The sequence below is a fragment of the Pseudopodoces humilis genome, chromosome 20 (genome assembly GCF_049639895.1).
Source record: "Pseudopodoces humilis isolate 2021_Gansu_Grassland_sample_001 chromosome 20, ASM4963989v1, whole genome shotgun sequence".
In the NCBI taxonomy this organism is placed as follows: domain Eukaryota; kingdom Metazoa; phylum Chordata; class Aves; order Passeriformes; family Paridae; genus Pseudopodoces; species Pseudopodoces humilis.
Genome location: NC_142219.1, coordinates 4678952 through 4703065, shown reverse-complemented (window position 1 = coordinate 4703065; position 24114 = coordinate 4678952). Strand labels below are relative to the sequence as shown.

Genomic DNA, 24114 nt, shown 5'->3' with positions numbered 1-24114 from the left:
GGCTCTGCCAGAGCACAGGGGAAGGAGACGGTTAAAGCTCCCTCTGCCCGGATGAAAATGACCTCAGGAGCCCACGCACATCCCTTCACCGGCAGTGTGGGGAACAACAAGTGGTTGCTCCATGCTGGAGCGGATGAAGAGCTCTGTGGCTCTCCCTGCCCAGCTGCCACCAGGGCCATGTGGAGCAGCGGGCACCTGGCCCACTGGGCACCTGGCCCTGGCACACATCCCTGCCCGTGCCCAGGGAAACTCCTCCTCCCACTGGCAGCTCCCTGAGCCAAAGCCCCGGTGCTGGCAGGCAGTGCAGGCAGGGCAGCGCTGAGCCAGGAGCACTGCGGCGGTGGCTGCGTGCCCGCGCTGAGCATCAACACCCTGCCACTGCCACAGCCACACACAGCCCCCGATCTCCCCACTCCCAACCCCCACCACAGCTCCCGGCACCGAGGAGGGGTCTAACCCCGCATCTTGGATGCTCCTCCAGCTCTTCCCGCAGCTGCTTGCTCCCAACCATGGGCACGGGGCAGCTGCCCCAGGCTGCAGCGCTTACCTGGGGTGAGGCACTGGTGCCCAGGGAGGTGACATGTCCAGCAGCCTCCGGCTGGGTTTTTATAGCCTCCAGATAGAGACAGAGCCCAGGGGAGCATTACTGAAACCCCTAACTCAGCACATGGCGGGGAGGAGGGACCGGGCAGAACAAAGGCGCCGTGTCAGAGACGCTGATGAGCCGGGACATCGAGCTGGCCCACCGGGCACAGGCTCTGACCCCCGTCCCACAGCTCCAGAGCCGGGGCATCGCCCCCAGGCTCTGCCAGCGCTCCTGCCATGTGCCCTTCCTGGCGTGGGACTGGGCTGGGGCCGTGTCCCAGCTCTGGCAGCGCTCCCCCTGCCCGCAGGCAGTGCTGCCTGCACTGGGGGCGCGGGGAGGTTTCCTCATCCCTTTCTGGGAAGTGGGAGGAAATACAAGTGTTCACTAGCTCTCCCTGCTAGGGCAGTGCAGCTCTCCCCAAAATCCGGGGCAGCTCGTTGCAGGTTGGGTACACAACAGCCATGGACACCGTAAGAAGTGGGGACCAGGGGCATGGAAAGTGGTGGGGGGGTTGAAAAGGCACGGGAGAGACTGGAGGTGCAGGTCATGACTTGGGAAGAGCTGCAACAGCCCCTCCTGCCTCTGTGTGTTGGAAAGGGTCTGCTGCCACCACATTTTGGGGACCTGAACACCTTCCAGCTTTGCTCACCGTGACCAACACACCTCACAAATCATCCCAGGGTGGTACCAGGGCTCCAAAAGCTGGGCACCCACCCAGCCTGTTCCTCGGAGTGAGCAGCAAACAAGGGAGGCTTTTGAGCCCAATGGAAAACCCGTGGTCCCAGGGAGTGCTGTGTTTTGGGACAGAATTTGCCAGAAAACTGCCAGGGGGCTGAGCCAGAGTCCCCCTCATGCAGCTGCAGCAGCCCTGTGAGCCCTGGGCACCCTGGGGGAGGCAGAGCAGGGCAGCTGGGGAGGCTCAGCAGAACCAGCTGCCCCAGGGCACAGCAGGGCTGCACGGGTTGTCCCTGCCACCTGCAACCCCAGCAAAAGCCCTCTTGACACTGGCACGATTTGTCCTCAGCCTCTCACTGTGGCCTGAGCTAAACCCAGCCTGCGCTGGCCACCAGCACAGTGACCACCACTCGCTCGCTGTCCACACCATGTCCTGGCAGTGGGACATGGTCATCAGAGCCCGAGCTGTGCCCCCACGGTGCCACTCCATGCCAGGCAGGGATGCAGCAGCAGGAGATCCGTGGGCAGCGGGACTCACCAGGGCAGAACAAACCCTCGTGCCCGTGCCCTCGGTGGCCACGCTGTGCCAGCTCTGCCTGTCTGCTGCTGGGGCGGCTGTTTGCTGGAGCTGTGCATCCCACAGGCTCACCCGTGCCAGGGAGGGATGGTGTGGGGCTTTACAGGACACAGGGTCCATGGCAGGGCAGAGATTTTGTGTCTAGGGAGCTCAGGAATGGCCAAAGATCGATCCCTGCCGTCAGCCCAGCCGCAGCACTGGCTCAGGGAAACCCACGGGGATGCTGAGTGCTCAGTAACGAGCACAGCAGCCATCAGGAGCAGATCTCGGCCCCTCGGGCTGGTTTTCCAATTCCCACGTTCAGAGATGCTAGGGATAGGGAGGGGAAGCAGAGTCAGGCGCAGGGGGTGAGGGAGACCTGCTGATTAATGCCCAGGAGGCACAGGGGAGGCAGCACAGGGAGATCACCCACGCTGGTTCTGGGAGGAAGAGAGGGCAGGTTAATTTAGAAATCTGGAAAGAACCATGGAAACGAGTGCAAATTGAAATCGTGAATCATAAAACACTGCCCGACATCAGGGTCAGAACCAGACTGGGCCAGTGCCCAGGGTAACGGGGCAGCAGACCCTGCACCCAGCCATGTCACGGGCACAGCACACCTCCTGAAAAACCTCGGGAAAAGAAGGGATCAATACACTCCTTTTGTTCAGGATTTTGCGCAATAGCCCAGAGGGTGCAGCTGGATCCCACCACCGCTGGGTGACACATGGGAGGGACAAAAGAGGAGGGCAGCACACGGGGCTCTCAGCCCTCCACACGCACACCCCGGGTAAGGCACCGCCGGTGCTGGATGCTGCGGGAAGCTGGAGGTGTTGGACAGGGCTGTGGAGGTGCAGAAGAGCTGATCAGAAGCTCAGAAGGACTCAGGGGAAAGTCTCCTCCGAGGTGCCATGAGGTGGGGGAGATGTGGCACCAGAGGCTGAGCTGGTGTCAGTGCGTCCCCAGCCAGCCACCCCCTGACCCTCCTGCGCCAGTCAGACAGAGCTGGTGCCCCAAAACCATGAATGTGGTGGTGGCAGAACCAGGGGTTGTTCAGGGTGACTGCAGCACGGGGAAAATGAGCTAAAAAGCAAAGGAAGAGCCCTGCCAGTGAGCAGGGACGTTCCCAAGGGAGAACAAACAGTGCTTCCAGGCACTCAGGTGCTTCGGAAAGTGTCAGCTTCGATTACACATCGTTTGGAAAAAAACTAACTCCAGCAACACTCCAGAACACTCAGGTCTCGCTTCCTGGCACCGCCAGGGCAGCGCTGCCGGCGCTTGCGGGCACGGAGTGATGCTCAGAGCGAGAGGTTCGGTGTTTGGAGGGGAGGAACGGGCACGGCGGGGCTGCCGCTCCCTGCGCGGTGGCAGCGGCACGGGAGCGGTGTCACCGCGGGCTCGGGGCGCTGGGCAGGGGAGGTGTTCCTGTTCCTGTTCCTGTGCCGGTGCCGGTGCCGGTGCCGGAGCCGGCCGGGCCGTGCCAGGGCTATATATGCCCTGGCGGGGCGGCCGCACGCGGGGCAGCGGGTGCCGGGCGCGCTGCAAAGTGGCACGGTCAGGTCTTCTGTTGTGCCGCGGGCACAAAGGAAAGTGCTGGGTTCAGCGGCTGGGCACGGGGCCGGGGAGAGGCTTCCAGCTCGCCCAGCGCTTTGCAGGATGTGATGACTGGGCGGCCGCGCAGACACTGATGAGCTGGCAGTTCCTTTGTGCGCCCGCCCGGGGGTCTGCCCTTGCCAGGCTATAAAGTGGGGGCCTCGCGGCGCCCCGAAACACAAGCCCGCTCACTCCAACAAGAAGCAGCAGCTGCCCAGGTAAGAGGACGAAGTCCCCGGGCACCGGGCTGCAGCCGGACCCGAGGTGGGGAGAGGGAAACTCAGGGTCTAAGCCGTGGCCACCGCTGTGGTGGTCACGTTTGGGAGCACCTCTGTGCTCAGCATCCCACCGCCCTCCACTCCCCGGAGAGCTGCTGGTGACACTCACCTGCGGGGCCGCAGCAGGGTGCCAGCTGCAGGGCTTCAGCAGACCAGGGCTGTCCCTTTCCCACCCCTCACACGCTGCCCCGGTGCCCCCCGGGCTCCCAGGCACACCCCGTGCGGGATGGCCCCGGTGCCTGGCACAGCATCAGGCCCCATCCCTGGGCACCCCTCCAGTGCTGGGACCATGCTCCGGGCTCTCCTGACCACAGAAGGAGAGCGTGGACTCCAGGACCTCCTGTGATCCCCTGGTGAAGGCAGGGCCCCCACCTGTGCCGGCTGGAGAACCTTCCAGCAGCTCCTCTCCTGGCCTTGGCCACCCACCCCATTGAGAGTCCTCATCCAGACGTTACCTTTCCTGGGGCGGGTTGTGGGTGGCCATCCATGCCTCCCTTTAACCTGCTGCTGGTGCCCTGTCACAGACTTGAGCCCACCACCGCGATGTCTGAGACCACAAAACCCGCTGCTCCCGGCCAGGCTGCGGATGAGAAGGAGAAGGCGGCTCCTGCACCAACCCCATCCCTCGACCCTGCTCCTGTCGCAAACAGCAAGGGCGAGGAGCCCTCCCCAGAAGCCTTCAGGGTAAGCCCTGTGGCTCCCCACGCGCAGGGACATGCTCTGGGCTAAGGGACAGGGGCAGCATCCTTGGGGCAGGAGGAGAATGCCCCAGGGGGAAGGAGGGTGGAAGTGTGGGTGATGCCGTCCTTGCTCTGTCCCTGTGACAGCAGGCACAGGATTTGGGCACCTGCTGCAGGACAAACAGTCTGAAGGTCCCTTGGCCAGGACCAAGGGATTGTTGGGGACCACAGGCTTTGGAAGTGCTCTCCCCTGGGTTGTGGTGTCAGGACTGGCTGCTGCCACCTGCTTCCTTTGGTGACCCCCTGCCTGCAGGGGGCCTGTGGGGAGGTGGAGGGGACACTGGTGACAGGGCCAGCACTGAATTGCCACAGTGATGCCAGGTCAGCATTGCCAATGAGGCACTGCAGCATGGCTGGCATGGGGCAAGTAATGGGAGGGCTCTGGTGACACTGTGCCAGAGTGCAGACAGGGCACAGGAGAAGCAGCTCCTTCCCACCAGTGTGGGCACCAGCAGCAGCAAAACCAGGGGCAGGATGAGACCATCTTGGAGCAGGAACAGCTGTTGGGGGGAACCTTCCTGTGCTCAGAGCCCAGCACAGCATGGGCAGGCTCCAGATCCAAGAAGCTGCAGGAGAAGGAGGAGAAGGCTTGGAGAGCCGAGGGGGACAGGTGGAGCAGTGGGCTCAGGCATGCAGGGTCACACAGCACCAGCCTGCCCTCCCTGAGCACGCCTGTCCTCATCCAACCCTTTCCTTGCACCCCCAGATCGTTGTCTTCGACCAGGAGAACTTCCAGGGCAGGCAGATGGAGTTCACCGCCGAGTGCCTGAACCTGGCTGACCGTGGCTTCGACCGGGTGCGCAGTGTCATTGTCACCTCTGGACCGTAAGTGACCCCAGCCACGGAGGGGGCCGTGTCCCTGGGGATGGGTGGGGACATGGCCTTGGGGGGCACCCTGGGCACAATGTGATGTGCAGGGGCATTTCCCCGCTGCCTGGGCAGAGCGCAGCAGGGCCGGCACAGGAGCAGAGCGGCCATCCCAGGTCTCCTTCGAGGAGGACGGGAGGGCCAGGATGGGTGGGAAGGATGCCAGGGCCACATGCAAAACAAAGGGCACCAGAGACAAAGCCAAGGGCTGAGGAAATGTGTCCATCATTTCAGCCACCTGGAGCTGTCCATGGAATACAAGGGACCTGCAGATTTTAGAGAAGTCAAGATGAAATGAAGTGGGATTCTTGGAGCAAGCTGGAGCAGGCAGGGACAGGCAGGGACGGGCACATGCCTGCACCCAGACAGCTGAGCAGCAACAGGGGGGCTGGGCAGGTCTCAAAGCCGTGGGAACAGTTGACACAGGCAGGGACAAAAACGATCCCAAAAGCAGATAACTGAGCAGACAGATGATCTCCATGTTGAAAGAGCATCCCACTGCACTGTGCCCGGCTGGAAACGGCGTGCCCAGGAATGCAGGGGGGCTGGAAGTGCTGTGGGGAGGATGCACAGGACATGGCTTGTCCTGACAGCATCTCTGGGGGACCAGGAGGGTGACCTGGAATGACACCACGCAGCACAGATGACTTTTTTATTAGGAACCCAGAATATCCAACTGCTCTTGAAACAAATTGGGGATGAAGCAGCCTGGAAGGAGCTCAGATGTGATACCTGGGAAACTGCTCTAGACATAGAAAGAGTGAAACTGGGAGGACAGAGAACTTGGGTGTCATTTGGGTCCTTAGAAGCTTCTTGAGAGTCACCGATGGGGCTCTGCACCCAAAAATGTGCTTAGGGAAAGATGAAAGCAAAACAACCAAGCTGAGCTTTAGCAGTCAGCTTGAGGCTGTGCAGCCTGGGGTACCTGAACACCTCTCCTGCCAGCAGGAAAACCCCAGCTGGCATCTTCCCTGCTGGAAGAGCTGTTTTGCAGGGAAAGTGGAAGAAGCAAATGCAGGACTGTTGAGGTGCCGGGGGCTTCTGAAGCCCCACACCCATGACATTCCCAGCCCCACAGCACCTCGTGGCTCTGCTGAAGAGGTGACATCACAGCTGAGTGAGCCCCACACCCGGCAGTGGGGCGGCTGCCAGCACTGGGCAGTGAGGAGTGCCAGGATTACACAGCCTAGGCAGGAGGGACAACAGAGTCCTGAGCTGACTCTGTGGGGTCACCAGCTGTGCACGGGTCCTGCTGCTCCCCAGCCGAGGAAGAGGAACACTGTGAGTGCTGGTGCCTGCTGCAGGTTTGGACATTCAAACATCAGCGAGCTTCCAGCCAGCAGCTCATGGATCAGCGCTGGCTCTGCACAGGCCACAGTACCTGGGCTGGGATAAAGGTGGGAGCAGGGTGGTGGGGCCGTTTTGGAAACCCCTCCACTGTCCTGCAAGCAGGCTGAGCAGGAGAGGAACTGCTGGGTGGCACCTGACCCGCTCTTTGCCCACCTCTCTCCCCAGCTGGGTGGCCTACGAGCAGGCCAACATGCGCGGGGAGATGTTCATCCTGGAGAAGGGCGAGTACCCTCGCTGGGACACCTGGTCCAGCAGCTACCGGAGCGACTGCTTCATGTCCATGCGTCCCATCAAAATGGTGAGTGCTCGGGAGCAGAGAGCCCTGCTGGGGTCTGCCCAGGGCTGGGCTGTGCCCAGCCTCGCTGGATGCCTCGCTGCAGCAAAGCTCCAGGGCTTTGGCCACACTGCCCAGCACCCTCCCTCTGTCTTCCCCAGGAGGCTGAGGACCACAAAATCTCCCTCTACGAGTCTGCTGACTTCAAGGGCAACAAGATGGAAATCCAGGAGGACGACGTGCCCAGCCTCTGGGCTTATGGCTTCTGCGACCGCGTGGGCAGCGTGCAGGTGCCCAGTGGAACGTAAGCTGGGCTGCAGCGGTGACTGCCTTGTGCCAGGCTCCCTGTCCTCCCCAGCCAGCTGCTTTTGGTGGCATGGCTGTTTTGGTGGCATGGCTGCTTTTGGTGGCATGGCTGCTTTTGGTGGCTGTTTCTGGTGATGTGGCCCATCCTCCAGAGGCTGGTGCCCAGTGCAGGGAGGCCCTGCTGGCCACTGAGCACACGCCAGCTGTGTGGCTGCTGCCTGGAGTGGCTGACCCCGCTCAGGTGCCCTGTGTCTGCTTTTCCTGCAGTTGGGTCGGGTACCAGTACCCTGGCTACAGAGGCTACCAGTACCTCTTTGAGACCGGAGACTTCCGACACTGGAATGAGTGGTCTGCCTTCCAGCCCCAGATCCAGTCCATCCGCCGCATCCGGGACATGCAGTGGGACCAGAAGGGCACCTTTGTCACCCCCGACGCGCCCTCCGACTGAGCGTGCCGCCTGCTAGCTACGAGTCCCGGGCCCCGTGGGGCACCCCCGCCTCCCCTCGCGCTCGCCTGCCCAGCACTTTCCTTGTACATTGCACATTCCCTGGATGTACTCTACCTTGTGAGGCAAATTAAAAAAAAACCAGAAGATTAGAACTGCTCGGGGGTCGGTGGTGCATGAACGCGGCTCCGTTTGCCTGGGATGTGCCAGCCTTGCGCTGGAGCTGGGTGGGACACGATGGGGAGGGGGGTTTTGCCAGGGAATTGGTCTCGTGCTGGGATAGAGGAGACCCTCGGTGTGGGAGAAGGGGGTGGCAGAGGCCCTGCAGCCCGACCCCACCAGCCCCCGTGGGGACTCTCTCAATCTGGGGGCTCAGGGTGTCCCGGGAGCGGCGGAATCAGGGAGGGCTCCTGGCTCTGCCCACGCCTGCAGGATCGGGGGGCTGCGAGGGGTCCCTGCCAGTGGGATCCACTAATTCACAGCCGAAATTGCAGTCAATCGAACACCAATTCACTTTCAAGGAGTTGCCTTTTTTCCCCTGGGATGCTGCCCCTCCCCACCGGGAACTCTGCCGCCTCATTCCCCCATCCCATCCCGTTGCCTCCCGGTGGGGCACCTCGGGTGTCATTTCCTCGCGCTCCCACGCCGCTGATTAGCGACGGCGGTGATTAATTACAGCGATAGCAGTGACGGCAGCGCTGCCGGGCTCCGCACACGGGCAACACCGGGAGGGGGGCGGGAAGCGGGGATAACGGTGAGGCCGCGGGCAGAGCGGTGCGGAGCGCTCCTGGCAACTCTTGGGGACGGCTGCGCGGCCACGGCCGGTACCGGCACGGACACGGGCTGGGGCAGGGACACGGGCTCGGTTCCCCGGTGTCCCCCGGTGCCGCCCGGTGTCCCCCGGTGCCGCCCGGTGTCCCCCGGTGCCGCCCGGTGTCCCCCGGTGCCGCCCGGTGTCCCCCGGTGCCGCCCGGTGCGCGGCGCGCGCGGCGCAGGCGCGGGGCGGCGGGCGGGGATCCCGGCCCCGCGGGCGCGTGGCGTCGCCGCGTCTCGCGCCGCTCCCGGCGGGCGGCGGCCCCGGGGGGGGGGGGGGGCCCCGAGGGGCGCGGCCCGGCCCGGCCCGGTACCGCGTGTGCCCCCGCCGTTTGTCCCCCCGGCTGGCAGGTGGCAGCGGCCGGGCTGCGCGGCGGGAGCTGCCTGCTACCGGCTCGGGGCTCGGTGGGTGGCGCGGAGCGGCGGGGGATGCTCGGTGCGCAGTGCGTGGGGGTGCGCGGTGCTGGGGGCGCCGGGCGGTGATGCGTGATCGGAACGGTGCTGGGGACACAGAGCGGTCCTCGGTGCTGGGTGCTCGGTGCGGAGCGCTCGGAGCGGTGCTGGGTGCCCAGCGCAGGATGCTCGGTGCTGGGTGCCCAGCGCAGGATGCGCGGAGCGGTGCTGGGTGCCCAGCGCAGGATGCTCGGAGCAGGGCGCCCAGCGCAGGATGCTCAGTGCTGGGTGCCTGGTGCTGGGTGGCCAGCACAGGATTCTCGGAGCAGGGTGCCCAGCGCAGGATGCTTGGAGCAGGGTGCCCAATGCAGGATGCTTGGTGCTGGGTGCCCAGTGCAGGATGCGCGGAGTGGTGCTGGGTGCCCAGCGCAGGATGCTCAGTGCTGGGTGCCTGGTGCTGGATGGCCAGCACAGGATTCTTGGAGCAGGGTGCCCAATGCAGGATGCTTGGTGCTGGGTGCCCAGCGCAGGATGCTCGGTGCTGGGTGCCCAGCGCAGGATGCTCAGTGCTGGGGTCATGAGTGGTGCTGGGTGCAGGGTGCTCGGTGCAGTGCAGGATGTGCTGAGGTGGCCACAGTGCACAGAACACAGTGCAGGATGCACGGCAGGTGGGACAAGGTCTTGAGCGTGGGGTGCTTCTCATACCTTTGTCCTCCCGTTCTGCTCTTTGGCACACGGTCCCTTCTCCCCGCTCCCATGGCATCCCTCTGACAGCCCAGCACCAAGCTGTGCCTCCATAACCTGAGCACTGCCATACACAGAGACACCCATGGGCTGGGGCTGTCCCTCTGTCCAGGTGTCCGGAGCTCAGCCAGGGTTGGGACTGCCCTCCTATATCAGGATGAGCGTGGTGGCCTGGGCAGGTGGCCAGTGAGAGGCTGCACCTGCGGGTCTTGGGCAGCATCAGCCTCTGCTGAGGCTCGAGAGGTGTTGGCAGCACCAAGGTCAGCTGGCTGTGAGATGTGGGTCCCTTGGCAGGGGGTGCAGACGGGCTCCTGAGCAGCTGTGTTGGCACCTTGCAGCCCACCCAGAGCACTGGCACTCTCCTGGCAGTGCCTGTTACTCGGCTGTGCCTGCATGGCAGAGATGTGACATCCGTGCTTTGTCCAGCTCATGTTCCTTGGGTCTCGTGGCTGGAGTTGCTGGCACCGGGGCTGGCAGTGAGAGCTGGGCTGCTCTCCTTTGCAGGCAGGGGATTGTTTGCATCACAGAGGCCTTTGCTCTGTCCCTCGCTGTGTTTGTTTGCATGCTCGGGCTCTGTCCAAAAATCATCTCACAGCTTGAAACCCCTTCAGACGCCTCCCTCTGCCAGGCCCCGCCAGCTGCCTGGACTCGGTTTTGGGAGGCGAGTCCCCCCTTGGCGCAGCCGTGCTGTTCCTCCTGCTCAGGCACCGAGCAACGGTGAGTGGGGAGATCCGAGTAATTGGTGCTAAGGGCTTTCCAGGTTTGCTGTGTGCTTTGTGGGAATGCTGCAGGGTGCTCGTGGGGAGCTGTCAAGAGCCAACGCGGGTGCCTGCAAGCGGGGTTTGCCATCGCATGCCGGTGGCAGCTGGTGCCCCGAGGCTGCTGCATGTGGCACCACAGGAGCAGCTGTGCTGCAGAGCCCAAAGGGAGCTCAGGGTCTGTGCGGAGTCACGTGAGAGAGGCAGCCCGGAATTTGGGGGACAGCAGCTGAACTGGGCACTGTGTGGGTCCTCCCCAGCATTGCCCACGGCAGCTGGCACTGGGGGCTTCGCTGTGGGGGAAAGTGGCAGGGCTTGGGGTCTCTGCAGGACACTGGTGGGCTCACCAGCATGGGCAGGCTTGTGCCACCACCATCCTCTGCCTGTAGGTTTTACAAACTGCATTAGTAATTTCTGTCGCTATTTTAAGGAGATTTTTCCAAAGGCAGTTTGCATTACGGGTACGCTGAGCCTTCGGGGATGTGTGGGATGGCAGGAGGGCTGTTAAAACACAGGGACTGTCAAGAAGATTTTTGGAGAGAGAAAACAAACCCCCAGCAGGTGGTTTTATTTGGCACCGTACAGATGTGCCTTGTGATGAATTTGTGATGCCTTAAGGAACCTCAGCCTCATGCCTTGGCTGAGCACGTTTCCCTCCAGATTGCACGGGCAGCGGGCACACAGAACGCGGGAGAAGCTTGCCCTGGTGTCGGCTGCCTGCTTTGGTTCGCTCTCTTTCCCAAGCCTTTAGTGCCCTGTTACAGGAGCTCCTTGTCCCCTCCCAGGGACAGCAAACAGGAGCAGCAGCAGGGGTTGCTCAACGCAGAGCGCTCGGAAGTGAAGCAAGCGGCTGCTTCCCACCGCGCATTCCCAGGCAGTGACCCCAGACTGAGCTCCGAAGGGGCTGAAGCATCCAGGTGCTTCTCCACGGAGGAATGGCCACGGGCACGTTGGCTCTGGAGCCCCAGGCTGCTGTGCTGGGGCAGGGGAAGTTGTTCCAGCGCTCCTGTTCCTGCTCAGTGCTGGGAGCGATCCTGTGCTGTGAGCGGCTGTTGCTGCCACTGGCTGAGCTGCAAGGAGGGTGGGAAAGCAGCCACCCCCCAGGGCAGCTGTGGCACAGCTGGCTGCAGGCCAGCGTGACCGGCTGGCACTCAGGCCATGGGCACAGGCCTTGGTGGGCCAGCTTTTGCAGATGCAAGTGGCAGCAGAGGAGGAGAGGGCTCCCAGCTGGGCTGGTGCAGACAGGAAGGTGCTCGGATGTGCCGCGCAGGGTGGTTTGGCTGCCGAGGCAGCAGTGGCGCAGGCTCGGAAGGACCTGGTTCTGTTTCTTCCAGAGGTGGTTTCACAAGAGCTTCCCCTGTGCCAGGGCTTGGGGGTGGTCATTGCCCGTCCTTGCTGGGGCTGGGAGTGGGAGGCCACGAATTCACACATTGCTGGAGTGGGTGCCGGTGCTTCCCAAAGTTTCTGGTGTGGAGATGCCAAATGATTGCCGTTATGGCATCTGTTGTGCCGAGCATGGCTGGGCATTGCTGGCGGTCCTGGGACTGGTCTGTGCTCAGGGCTGTGTTCCTGAGGGAGCTGCAGGAAACAGGACAAGAACGAGCAGAGGAGCTGAGAAAGATGGGGAGGTGAGGCACAGCAGTGTCCCCTCTCCCCTCCCTGCCTGTGGGTCGAACAGCAGCACCTTCGTCCTTGCTGCCCTGCCCTGCTCTCAGGCACTGCCTCCAGGGCTGCTGCTGCTGCTGCATGGGGAAATAAAACACTTTGATTTTGTTTCTTAAGCAAATTTGAGGTTTTGGGGTTTGTCTTGCAGAAACAACTTTTTATTTGCAGATCCTGATCTTTGTGCATGCAAGAATGGAGGTTGTTGAGACTTAGGGTTTGGCATGTGGATTGGGAAAATATTTTTTGAAGATACTCAGTGTTTTTTCTAGCAGTTCCTCTGACTTCTCTTTCTCCCTGTTGTATGGCAGGCTCTGACCACCCACATTCCTGCAGGGAATGTTTGTGCAGTTTTGTGAGGGAAGAGCTGTGTTTGCATCTGAGCGTGGTGAGTGAACATGAGGGCTGCAACCCTCACCCTTCCCCTGTGGGAATCCCCAGGACATACCCTGGATGAGGGGTGGGAGTTGGAGGGACCTGGTCAGGGGCATGGAGATCATAGAATCATCAGAGAATCATGGAGTGGTTTGGGTTAGAAAGGATCTTAAAGGTCTTCTAGTTCCACCCCCCTTCCCTGGGCAGGGACACCTTCCACTGGACCAGGTTGCTCAGAGCTCCATCCAGCCTAGCCTTGGATACTTCCAGGGATCCAGGGGCAGCCACAGCTTCCCTGTGTGAGAGGAGCTGGGGGAGAGCTCGGTGCTTTCTCAGAGCCCCATCCTCCAGCAGGACAGTGGAGTCAGTGGTCAGGCACAAGGGGAACCAACATGGGAGTGTCACCATCAGTGGCACCTGTGCTGGCTTTGCCTTTGTCCCCCTGAGGCAGCAACTGCAGATTAATTAAGGAAAGGGGAAGCTCTGTGGGTTAATTAAAAGCCAGGAGCTCCCTCTGAAGTGCAGAGCTCGTGTCCCATTTCAGCACAAGTGTGTCTGACGTGCCGGAGCCTTGCTGCGGTGTGGGGACACGGTGCCAGGTGCTGGGGAGTGGCTGGGTGCCTCCATCCCTGTGTCCTGCCAGCAGCTTTCCCTTGGGCATTCCATAATTAATCTGCCACTCTGAGCTGAGGGCCGTGGCCCTGAGAGGGTGGCAGGGTGAATGCTGAGATTTCCATCTCCAGATGATAAAATGCCATCTCCATACTTGGAACGAGGGATGGCAGAGGGGACTTACTGTAAATTGGTGGGATTTTTATTATTTGAGGAACACTGTACCATTGAGCAGGATAATAAAATGTTTTGCTAATCATAACAGCTTTGAGGCAATAAACCAACAGTCTGTTTGTGCTGTGAAATGTCTGTGGATTCTCTACTGATGTGACTTAGAGCCTGTTGAAGCTGGCCAATATCCCTAGCTCTTCTCTGGGATGCAGGGATGCTCGGCTGGAATGGGTAGTGTGGCTCAGGGCTCTCACCTTGCAGGCTTTTCTGAGCCAGAAAGTGTTTGAAGCTGGCTGTCTTATTCCTCAGGTTCTGCTAGTTTATTTTTCTAGATACCCAGCAGTGAGAATAAATTCCCCTTTACACCCTGAGCATGCTGGGTGCTAAAATGCACCTGGAGCAGCCTCTGTGTGGTTTGGGTGCTGAGGTGGCTGCTTGAACACTCACCCCTGAACTCTTCTGACTGTTAGTTTTCCCTGGGATGATGTGGCAGTACTAGTATAAACCACAGGGCTGTTTGGGGATTTTCCAAAAACACCCAGGTGTTTTTGCTGGGATTGGTTGTGTTTTCACTGGAATTGGCCTCTGTTCCAGTGAATGCCCTGGGTTCATGACCTGCAGTGCAGCTTCAGTTTTAATCACCAAACCCGTCCTGCTCTCGCTGTGTGGTGGCTGACAGCAGCTCTTCTTTTTTTGTTGTGGGTTTTTTTTTGAGTGCTGCAGCTTCATTTTCATATCTTCTCTCCGAGGCTCAGGGCCATGGCTCACCTGCAGCAGAGGTAGGTGCAGAGCCCCTGTCCCACCACTGGGGTGGGTGGGGTTGGGCCCTGTTCCCACTGTCCTGTGGGATCGATCCCAGTCTGTGCTGGGGTGGAGGAGCATGAGGGGGTTGTGCAACAGGGCTGACACTGCACTTGGTGACCACAGCCACTCCCGTGGTGCTTCTGTGTGCTCCTGGTGGAGATTGGGGCTGGCCCCATACTCCATGCCCCATGCTCCATGCTGCATTCCAGTCCTGCTAAGAGAGATACTTGGGAAATGTCTGGAAATGTGCAGTACAAGTTGCCAGCAGGAACATCCAGGAGGAGCAGAGCTGCCAACAGCAGCGCCAGCGTTGGACTGAGCTCAGGTTGGGATGAAGCAGTGGCCCTCAGGCAAGCTGTGTTTATTTTTGTAAATGAACTGGAGGCTATCAATTCAGTAATTAAATATTGCTGATTTGTAAAGATGTGAGTTGGATATGTTGGGACATTTCTTGCTGACCACAGTTTCTGCTGCTGTTCCGCCACAAGGGCGCCTGCAGATCCTCATCCTTTTATTAAGCACCAACAAATTGAGCTCAAATTTTCCAGGCCACACCTACATCTTTTGGGGAGGCAACACTTAATGACAATCATTTCTGGGAATGGTTTAAAGGAAAATGCAGCTTTTGATTGTATGGGGCTTCTCCTAGAAACTGTTTTTGTAGTTGTTTGTAACACTTTAACAAAGGGTGTTTCCTCACTGCTGAGGGTGCTGTGCTGGCCCAGGGGCTGTTCCGGGGGTGGTTTTTACCCGTTCCCAGTGCAGGTGCCAAGGTCAGGGGTTTCACTCAGGGGTTCTGACCGGGGTTTCGGTCAGAGCTGTTGTTGGAGCCCAGCTGGTGGTGACGCCCCGCACAGCATCAGGAAGGAAGTGACAAACAAGTGCGTGTCCGTGTGTCTGTGCACGGGCAGGAGCTGGAGCTGTTTCCGGAGTGGGGTGAGTCGGGTGGGCTGTTAAACCCCCCCTGGCCCTGCACCTCAGCACTCGTGGCACTGCAGAAGGACATCCAGGGATGCAGCTGCTGCTCTGTGGAGCTGCAGCCTGGTCTGGAGCTGGAATCCTGCTGCCCATGGAGGCCAGGCTGAGCAGGAAGCCTCGCAGGGAAGCGCCTGCTCTGCGGATAAGCCCTTGCAGACTTCATGCTGGGTGGAGTTTCCCTCTGGTTTCTCCTTAGGCGCAGGGGCCGGTGACACTCGAGGGCAGGAGAGGAGACTCGGGTGGCTGGAATAGCCATTAGTGTTACTGCTGGAAACATTCTCAGGAACATCCTGTGAGGCCAGGACCTGCTGTGCAGCCACGGGGAGCTGACTGGGAATGTCCCAGCAGCAGTGACCCCATGATGGTCCCACGTCCGTGCTGTGATCCTGGGAGCAGAGTGACATCCAGTGATCCACCAGGTCCTGGCCCTTCGGTGTGCTCTGCTGCAGCTCCGTGTCCTGGACTGTCCCCAGGATGCTCTGTGCTTGCAGGATGGCTTCAGCCAAGGCTGCTGGGCTCCCTGGCATGGAGCAGTCCTTGTGGGTGCAGGTGCTGTGTCCTTGTGGGAACCCCGGTGTCCAGGGGTTTGGTTCCCAGCCTGGAGGGATTTGCCTGCTGTGAGGGGCTGGTGCTGCTGCCTGGTGCTGTGGTGAGGCTGGAGAGAGCTTTGTTCCTTGGGCTGGATCTGGGAGGCACTGCCAGGTCTGCAGGTCCTCTGGGCTCTATCTCCTTTCACTGTCACTGATTTGGGGGCTCTGGTCGTTGTCTGACTTGTGCCTGATTTCAGCATTTGCAGCAGGCGAGTGTGGAGCTGCTTCCTCTGGTCACGGCTGTTGTGTGAGTCGGTGTGTGCTGGAATTGTGCCCAGCTGGATTGTCATCCCCTGGGCTTTAGACATCCCGGCTGCTCGGCTCCCCCTGAGGCCTCTCCCTTCCAGGAGGCTGCGTTTCCTAAAAGAGCAGCTGCCCTGCTGCTTCTCTCTCTGTGTGTCCTGGCTTGGCTGTGCTGTGTGAGCAGTGCTGGTGTCTCAGGGCAGGTGTGCCAAGTCCAGCTGCCAGCACTGACCATGACCTGGGACCACCAGCTCTGCCAGGAATGCCTTCCCTGGGGCTCAGAGGAGGCTGTGGGCGGGAAGGGAAGGTGCTGAGGAGGAGAGCAGATGCGTGTGCTAAATAAACAAATCAACACTGTGCCTTCTCTTCCTCACCAGGTGTTCTGGTGGCCACAGGTTCAGCATGAAGCTCAACTAGCAGCACAATGACCTTACAGGGGAAAGGTAAGAGTGAGCAGCTGGATGTGTGCTTCCCCTGGGATGCTGCACATCTGTCTGATGATGTTGCACATCTGTCCATACCACCACTGGTGCCCCATTGATCCTGTGTTGCTTTCACAAGCTGGCAGCACACAATGTCAGTCTTGTTCATGCTCAAGTCCCTTCAGCATGGGAATAGGGAAGACTTGCTGCCTGTAGGACCTCTTGTCACTCTGCTGTCTCTTTCCCACTGGTTCCCATCCTCCCCCACGCTCTGGGTGCCAGCCTTGCTCTGATACTGGCCAGGGACACAGCCCCTGGCCCTGGGTCACACCCCTGTCCTGCTGTGTCCAAGCTGCACTCTGGGGCTTCAGCCCTGGATTGCTGTTGGCACTTTGATTTCTGCTCCCATGTCACCATTCCCTAACACCTTGTGCCAAAGTAGCCTCTGAGAGCTCCCTAATTCCTGCTGGAGTGGGAAGCTCTTAGAGCCAGCTTGGGCATCTGAAAGGGTGTTGTCTGTGGAAGGGCTGTCTCTGCTCAGACAGCCCTGCACCTAATTACACTGTGATTCCAGCACAGTGTCTGCTGGGGAGGAAATGACCCATCCATATTCCCTCACAGACTAATGAGGCACATAAATTTTAGGAAATTCTCAGTGGAGAATTGCACAAAGGAGCTGAGAACCAGCTGGGCCGTTTGTGGTTGCCCCTGGCCCGTGGCCAGACACGCTCTGGATGTTGTTCAGCCCTCCCAGCACATTGGGGTGATCCCAATGGAGAGGTTTGTCCCATTCCAGCCTTTCCAGGGCCAGGGGCTGCCGTGCAGGGGCAGAGCCAGAGTCCAGAGCTCAGCAGTGGGGAGAAGCCATGCTCCTCTGGGCAGCTGCTTTTTCCACCCCCCACATGGAGTGGGAGCTTCCCCACACTGGTGGTGTTGGGTGGGAGCAGTGGGGGCTGTGTCCCTGCCTGCTGGATAGGCAGGGTGGTACCCAGGGGCTCACAGAATCCCAGGATCATTCAGGTTGGGAAAGCCCTCCAAGATCATCAAGTCCAAGCTGTGCCCAGACCCCACCTTGTCCCCAGCCCAGAGCACTGAGTTCCATGTCCAGGAACTCCTTGGACACCTCCAGGGATGGGGACTCCACCACCTCTCTGGGCAGCTCCTTCCAAGGCCTGACCACTCTTTCCATGAGGAATCCTCCTGATGTCTGACCTGAGCCTCCCCTGGCACAGCTGGCAGCCCCAGCCGCCCTCCCATCGCACACAATATGAGAGTCCCTTTGTTCCCTCCGCAGCTTGGCCAGAGCTGCTGGAGCATCTCGGTGGGAACTGCTCCTTGTCAGCTGCTTCTCCTGGAGAACAGAGCACTTCTGTGCTCCAGCTTTCTTTCATGATGCAGCCTTTGCTGCTAATTAGCCTGTCTTGGTCTGCATCGCCCTAATTATTCCAGTTGGCCCTCAATCCTGCCTGCTCCTCTGCCATCCATTGAAATGGGTCTTGTGGCATTTGCAATTATTTTGGGGTGAACATTTGAATATATTTACATGACTGAAACAGATGAAGAGAGCAGGAAGGAGCAGCACTTGTCTTGTTAATGGCTCTGACTCTGCTTGGTGCTGCAAAAATGCCAGAGCAGTTGGGTGTCCCTCTGATCTACATCCCAACAAATCCACCCACTTTATCTCATACCTGGGGATGCAGTTGAGGCTGTTTAGCTTTGGTATGTTACCCAGCAGCTGGTTGGGGTGGACCAAGGAGTAAAAAGCCACAAAAATACTTTTGGTGGTGATGTTGCTGTGTTGCTGGGTTGGGGAAGGGCATCCCTGGGCTGGCAGAGAGGCACTGCCTGGGCAGAACTGGATAAAAGCCGGAGGGTGAATGGGGCAGTCTGGGAGGGTGGACTGGGATGTCAGGGGCTGGAAGTGGGGAGCAGAGTGAGTCTCTGAGTGCCTGGCAGAGGGGGCAGGAGCAGGGAAGCTGTCCAGCTCCAGGCTCTCTCCTGCCTGCTCCCTGCTCCGCATGGGCTGCTGCACAATGTGTTTCTTCGTGGAGGGGAGAAAATGCTTTTCTGGAGCAGCTCTTTGGCCTGTCAGCAAAACAGAATCCATGGACGGCCCGTTCCTTCCACTCCATTCAGCTCCTGCCCCAGCCTCACAATCACAAAGAACTGGAAATCCCGGGGTGAGCCCAGGGGAGGATTGCAAAACCTGGACTCGCAACTGGGGCGGACGGGGGGAGGGGGTGGGAAGCGGTGCCAGCATTCCCGGGAGTCCCTCTGGGCACGCAGCGGAGCTGGGCACTCACAGAGGCTGCAGCCTTCCTGCTGGATGTCCTTCCCAGCCGTGGAAAACCCCAAGGAGTCTCGGTGCCAGATGAAGTTTCACGGATTTGTCTGTCAGGTCAGTTTGCGAGGCAGGGCAGGGTGGTGAACGCTGCGTGTGGCTGTTCACTCTCAGATGGCTGAATTTCTCATTGCTTCATTCTAACGGTTTCTCCTGACTTAGACCCATAAAGCTGGCATGAGAGGCTTTTGTTTTTCTCTCATTTCAGCTTCCCCCCTCCCCTGTGACAGCAGGGTTAAACTAAACAAAATGTAGGGAGGATGCAGGTGGCTGAGAGGTGAACAGTGCTGGAGCGCTGACTTGGGTTTGGGAGGAGTAACCTCACCGAGGCTCTGGGCTTCATCTGAGACGGAACAGGCTCTCTCTAAAGATTTTGCTTTAAGGAGTCCCTGAGTATACAGGGCCCCTCCTCTCCAAGATGTTCCTGGAACTTTGCTCCAGCTGTAAACCTGTTGTTTCTGCACAGAAATTCTCTCTTTGGGTGTGCACTGAGGCAGACTTTAATTACCTGCTGGGTGTAAGGCACCAAGCCTAGGAGGTGCTGATAAGCGAAGGAGGTGATGAAATCCTGGGATGGTGTCAGCATCCCATGGGAGCAGGGCTGGCCCCGCTGCTCTGACAGTGCTGTTCTCTTGCAGATGCCCGTGGGGTTGGACACTCGCTAGCGGAGAGCTGAAGCCCCCAGCCTGTGCCCAGGAGAGCAGGATGCGGGTCACCACGCGCAGGGTGCTGCTGCTGGTGGGCTCGGTGGTGGCCCTGATGGTGACCCTGCACCTGGGGCAGCAGGTCCTGGAGTGCCAGCAGGTCCTGAGCGAGAGGCGGCACAGGCTGATGAGGCCCGAGAACGAGGAGCTGGTGATGGTGGACGCCAACCACGTGGAGTACCGGTACAGCAAGGACATGCCCCTGATCTTCATCGGCGGCGTCCCCCGCAGCGGCACCACGCTGATGAGGGCCATGCTGGACGCCCACCCCGAGGTGCGCTGCGGGGAGGAGACCCGCATCATCCCCCGCGTGCTGGCCATGCGCCAGGCCTGGTCCAAGTCCGGCCGCGAGAAGATGCGCCTGGACGAGGCGGGGGTGACGGACCAGGTGCTGGACGCGGCCATGCAGGCCTTCATCCTGGAAGTGATCGCCAAGCACGGCGAGCCCGCCAGGTACCTGTGCAACAAGGACCCCTTCACGCTCAAGTCCTCCGTGTACCTGTCCCGGCTGTTCCCCAACTCCAAGTTCCTGCTGATGGTGCGGGACGGGCGCGCCTCGGTGCACTCCATGATCACGCGCAAGGTGACGATCGCCGGCTTTGACCTGAACAGCTACCGGGACTGCCTGACCAAGTGGAACAAGGCCATCGAGGTGATGTATTCCCAGTGCCTGGAGATCGGCCGCGCCCGCTGCCTGCCCGTCTACTACGAGCAGCTGGTGCTGCACCCCGAGCAGTCCATGCACAACATCATGAGGTTCCTGGACATCTCCTGGAGCGACACGGTGCTGCACCACGAGGAGCTCATCGGGAAGCCCGGTGGGGTGTCCCTTTCCAAGTGAGTCTCGGCTCCTTCCTCAGCTGTTCAAGGGGTATTTTCATTACACTAAGCAGGCTAAAACTGGGAACAGAGTTGCTGGGGTTTGTGTTTGATTTTGGGGGAGGAAGGACAGCACAGTGTACTGCAGTGGGGTTTGTGTTCCTGAGTAAGAAATGGCTTTAATGCTCCCAATATGTTGTACTCCACAGAACAGCTTGCCAAGCAAGGATTTCAGGAGCAGGTGACTGTTTAATCTCTCTTGACAGTGCAGAAATTATTTCAGTCTCTAATTTGCAAGGAGCTGCTTGCTCTGAAACGTGAGCTCTTTAATGCCTCTTTCTCCACCCGTCCTCAGATGCCTCCTTGGTGTGATTAGTTGTGTTGCTAATGATGATGAGCTGCAGTTCTTGCCAGGTCTGGGGCTGGTATTGCAGAATAAAAGCAATACCTGCTCAGTGGAGGCACACCCAGCACTCCCTCCTGGCCTCTCCGTGTTCAGGGGGGGGCGTTTACCTTCTCCCACTTTCTTTTCCTCTTTTAGTGCTGTTTCTTTTCTAAGTGAAAGCTTAAGTCAGGCTTAGCAAAATTTAATCAGCCGTGTAAGGGAATTATCCAAGTCTCCATATCAGTTGCTGGTGCCCCGGTGGTGAGGGCACAGGAGCCACGGGGCATGTGCAGCTGCTCCGGTTTTCTGGGATGCCCTGGGAATGCAGCCAGCTCTGCTTCCCTGTTTGCTCAGAGTGAATTGGTCCAGGCTGCTCAGATCAGGTTTTGAATATTCATAGGGGTCACCGGGTGTATCTGTGCTACAGCCCACACATCTTACATCGTTTTCCTCTGATAAGCAGAGATGTCCTGGTGAAAACCCCTGTCCCAGTGCAGGATAGATCCCTCCTGTAGGAAAAGAGGAAGCAGCCTCGAGTTGTGCCAGAGGAGGTTTAGGTTGGGCAAAAAGGAAAATGCCTTTCCTGAAAGGGTAGTTAAGGTGTAGTTAAGGTAGTTAACGGAGCAGTGGTAGAGTCACCATCATTGGAAGGAATTTAAAAGCTGTGTGGATGTGGCAGCTGGGGACATGGGTCAGTGGTGGCCTTAGCAGTGCTGGGGGAATGGTTGGTCTCACTGGTCTTAGAGGGTTTTTCCAGCCTTATTGATTCCATGATTCTAAGCAGGAGGACCCAGCCTCTGGGGCTGTGGAACCCCCTGCCAGAGTCTGCTTCCCCAGGGCTGTGAGGGACAGAAGCTGTGGCTACCCCTTCCAAGGAAGTGCCCAAGGCCAGGTGGGACAGGACTTGGAGCAACCTGGGATAGTGGAAGGTGTCCCTGCCCATGGCAGGCAGTGGGATGGGATGTAAGGTCCCATCCTGTGGTTCTCTGTGGAGGAGGCAGTGAGCTGTGTGTGAGCCCAGCACATGTGTGAAATCCAACCACTGTGTCTTTTGGTTGTTTTTTTCCTTTATTTTCCCCAGGATAGAAAGGTCAACAGACCAGGTGATCAAGCCGGTGAACATGGAGGCGTTATCCAAATGGATCGGGCACATCCCGGGGGATGTGCTGCAGGACATGGCCCACATCGCCCCCATGCTCGCCAGGCTCGGCTACGACCCCTACGCCAACCCCCCCAACTACGGCCACCCCGACCCCCTGGTTGTCAACAACACGCACAGAGTGAGTGGCACTGCCACAGGGGGACGGGCCAGGGGCTCACAGAGCCCTCTGGAGCCAGGGAAGCTCCTGGACCGGATCAGGAAAGAGCAGGGGGGAAACAGACTCACACAGGAAAATCAGAATCACGGAATTCCAGGATCATTCAGGTTGGAAAAGGCCTCCCAGAACCATCGAGTCCAACTGATACCTGATCCTCACCTTGTCACCAGCCCAGAGCACTGAGTGCCACATGGAACACATTCCTTGGACACCTCCAGGGAGACTCCAAACCTCCCTGGGCAGTTCCAAGCCCTGATCTCCCTTTCCATGAGGAAATTCCTCCTGATGTCCAACCTGACCCTCCCCTGGCACAGTTTGATGCTGTTCCCTCTCCTCCTGTCCCCGTTCCCTGGGAGCAGAGCCCGACCCCCCCAGCTGTCCCCTGCTGTCAGGGGGCTGTGCAGAGCCAGAAGGTCCCCCCTGAGCCTCCTTTTCTCCAGGCTGAGCCCCTTTCCAGCTCCCTCAGCTGCTCCTGGTGCTCCAGCCCCTTCCCCAGCTCTGCTCCCTTCCCTGGACACACTCCAGTCCCTCAATCTCGATCCTGGAGAGAGGGACCCAGAGCAGGACAGTGCGCTCAAGGTGCAGCTGTTTCCCTGGGAAGGCTGGGAATGGCTGGCAGCAGAAACCCAGAGGTGTTTCCACTGCCCCAGAGGGTCACTCCAGCTTCTCTTTCCCACAGGTTTTAAAGGGGGATTATAAAACACCGGCCAATCTCAAAGGTCACCTGCAGGTAAGAGCTGGGCATACCCTGAGGGTTTGGGACACACCAGGGTGCTTGGTGCTTGCTCCCTTCCCTGAAGAATGCTGGCTCAGAGATGACCCTTCTCTTTTGGGGCTCTTCCAGGTGACTCAGAACACATCATCTCCTCACTAAAAAAATTAATGATTTCCAGGTAAGACTCTTTACTTCATTTTGGGATTTGGGCAAATCCGCATGGGTTGCCCCAGGACTTGGTTTGTGTGATTTCTGTGGATCAGCTGGGGTTCCAGGCCCATTCCTGGTGCCAGAGATCCTTCACAGTCGCCTCAGATCTTCCCACACAATGCTTCTGTGTGGGACCATTTGTAAGGAATTCTTTTCCTGAGCTCTGGGAACAGGATTAAAGCTGCAAAATGAAACTCAGCCGCTTGGGAGGGTTATTGCAGCCTGTCCCCGCGGGCAGCAGGGACACATGGAATGTGTGGATGAGCTGAGCTGCTCCCCAGCTGCCTCCAAAGACGTGCCATGGACCTGAGGAAAGGGATAGAAAACAAAGGAAAACATGATGGAAAACAAAGCTGCTGCCTTGGGCTTCTGCTCCAGAGACAACTGTTGATGTGTTGGATATTCTTCCTCCCTGCTAAAGCATAAAATATTCTTGGTACTAAAACTGATCCTTTAAGAGCAAGTTTCTGTGTACAAGCAGATGGCTGGGCTAGAAAAAGATCAGAGGCACTGAGGGAAGATCAGGAATTGTTTGTCCCCTGTCCTGGGCTGAGAATTGGTTCCTTTCTGGCCATTTTTTGTGTCACAGGGGCTTTAAACCTTCAGTTGGGCATTGCTGTGCTAATCTGAGGGGATCCTGTTCCTGAGGGGACCCTGCCCCTGAGGGGACCCTGCCCCTGGGGGGACCCTGCCCCTGAGGGGACCCTGCCCCTGAGGTTCTGTGTTTTGTCTCTTCCAGAACGCTGCCAATGGCCTGTTGTTGCCCGAGAAGGAAGAGTGTGCAGTGGGCCCGTGGAAATCAGTTTTCCAAGCATATTGCTTGCTCCTACTGTTGCCAAATGACTGCGCTCCAGGAATGTATTTGCATTTATTTGCAAAGGCCAAACGTGCTCCGCGGCGGGAACGTCGCCGGCCTCTCCCAGCGCTCCGTGGGGAATGCAGCTGTGGAAATCCGGACTCGGGGGGCGGGAGGAGAGTCCCTGTGCCGTGGCTGGAGGACTCCGTACATCGCGTTTGTGTCTCGTGATCTGTTCCCCGTTCCCGGTGTGGGGAACAGCCCTCCCATCCCTGCTGTTCCGTATTCCTGGGAGCGGGAAGAGCCACCCTGGTCCTGCTGTTCCCGAATCCCAGGGTCAGGAACAGCCCCCTGGCCCCGAAGAGCCTTTGTGGTGCGTGTGCCCTCCCCCCGACCTCCTCCCCGACCCTGCAGAGGCTATTGCAGAGTTAATATATGGCCCCTCCCCCCCTCCACTCCTGGTGTCGGACACCATTAAAGTGTTGATTTGATATTTAATATTTTAATTATTAATGGCGCGGGCTCCGCCCCTTTACACCGCCGGGCCACAGGGCGGCGCTGCCGGCCTGGCGACTCTATGGTTTGGGGGC

At 59.2% G+C, this 24114-nt stretch overlaps 2 protein-coding genes across 10 annotated transcripts; both read left to right on the top strand.

The window, feature by feature from the left end:
- The first annotated feature begins 3371 nt into the window (after window positions 1-3371).
- On the top strand, window positions 3372-7787 carry CRYBB1 (crystallin beta B1). Its single transcript, XM_005524334.3, has 6 exons — window positions 3372-3628; window positions 4213-4372; window positions 5135-5253; window positions 6811-6943; window positions 7081-7223; window positions 7493-7787. Exons 2-6 carry the CDS (start codon window positions 4232-4234, stop codon window positions 7671-7673), a joined length of 717 nt encoding a protein of 238 aa, XP_005524391.1. The 5' UTR covers window positions 3372-3628; window positions 4213-4231; the 3' UTR covers window positions 7674-7787.
- Window positions 7788-8822: 1035 nt separating this feature from the next.
- On the top strand, window positions 8823-24015 carry TPST2 (tyrosylprotein sulfotransferase 2). Of its 9 annotated transcripts, XM_088065159.1 has the most exons (9): window positions 10254-10337; window positions 12352-12428; window positions 13922-13977; window positions 16191-16256; window positions 19215-20117; window positions 21566-21764; window positions 22483-22533; window positions 22648-22696; window positions 23468-24015. In XM_088065159.1, exons 5-8 carry the CDS (start codon window positions 19282-19284, stop codon window positions 22675-22677), a joined length of 1116 nt encoding a protein of 371 aa, XP_087921285.1. In that variant the 5' UTR covers window positions 10254-10337; window positions 12352-12428; window positions 13922-13977; window positions 16191-16256; window positions 19215-19281; the 3' UTR covers window positions 22678-22696; window positions 23468-24015. The 9 variants fall into 9 exon arrangements, with proteins under 9 accessions (XP_087921282.1, XP_087921285.1, XP_014109482.1 ...); XM_088065156.1 differs by lacking the exons at window positions 10254-10337; window positions 13922-13977 and adding an exon at window positions 8823-8888; XM_014254007.2 differs by lacking the exon at window positions 13922-13977.
- Window positions 24016-24114: the final 99 nt, after the last annotated feature.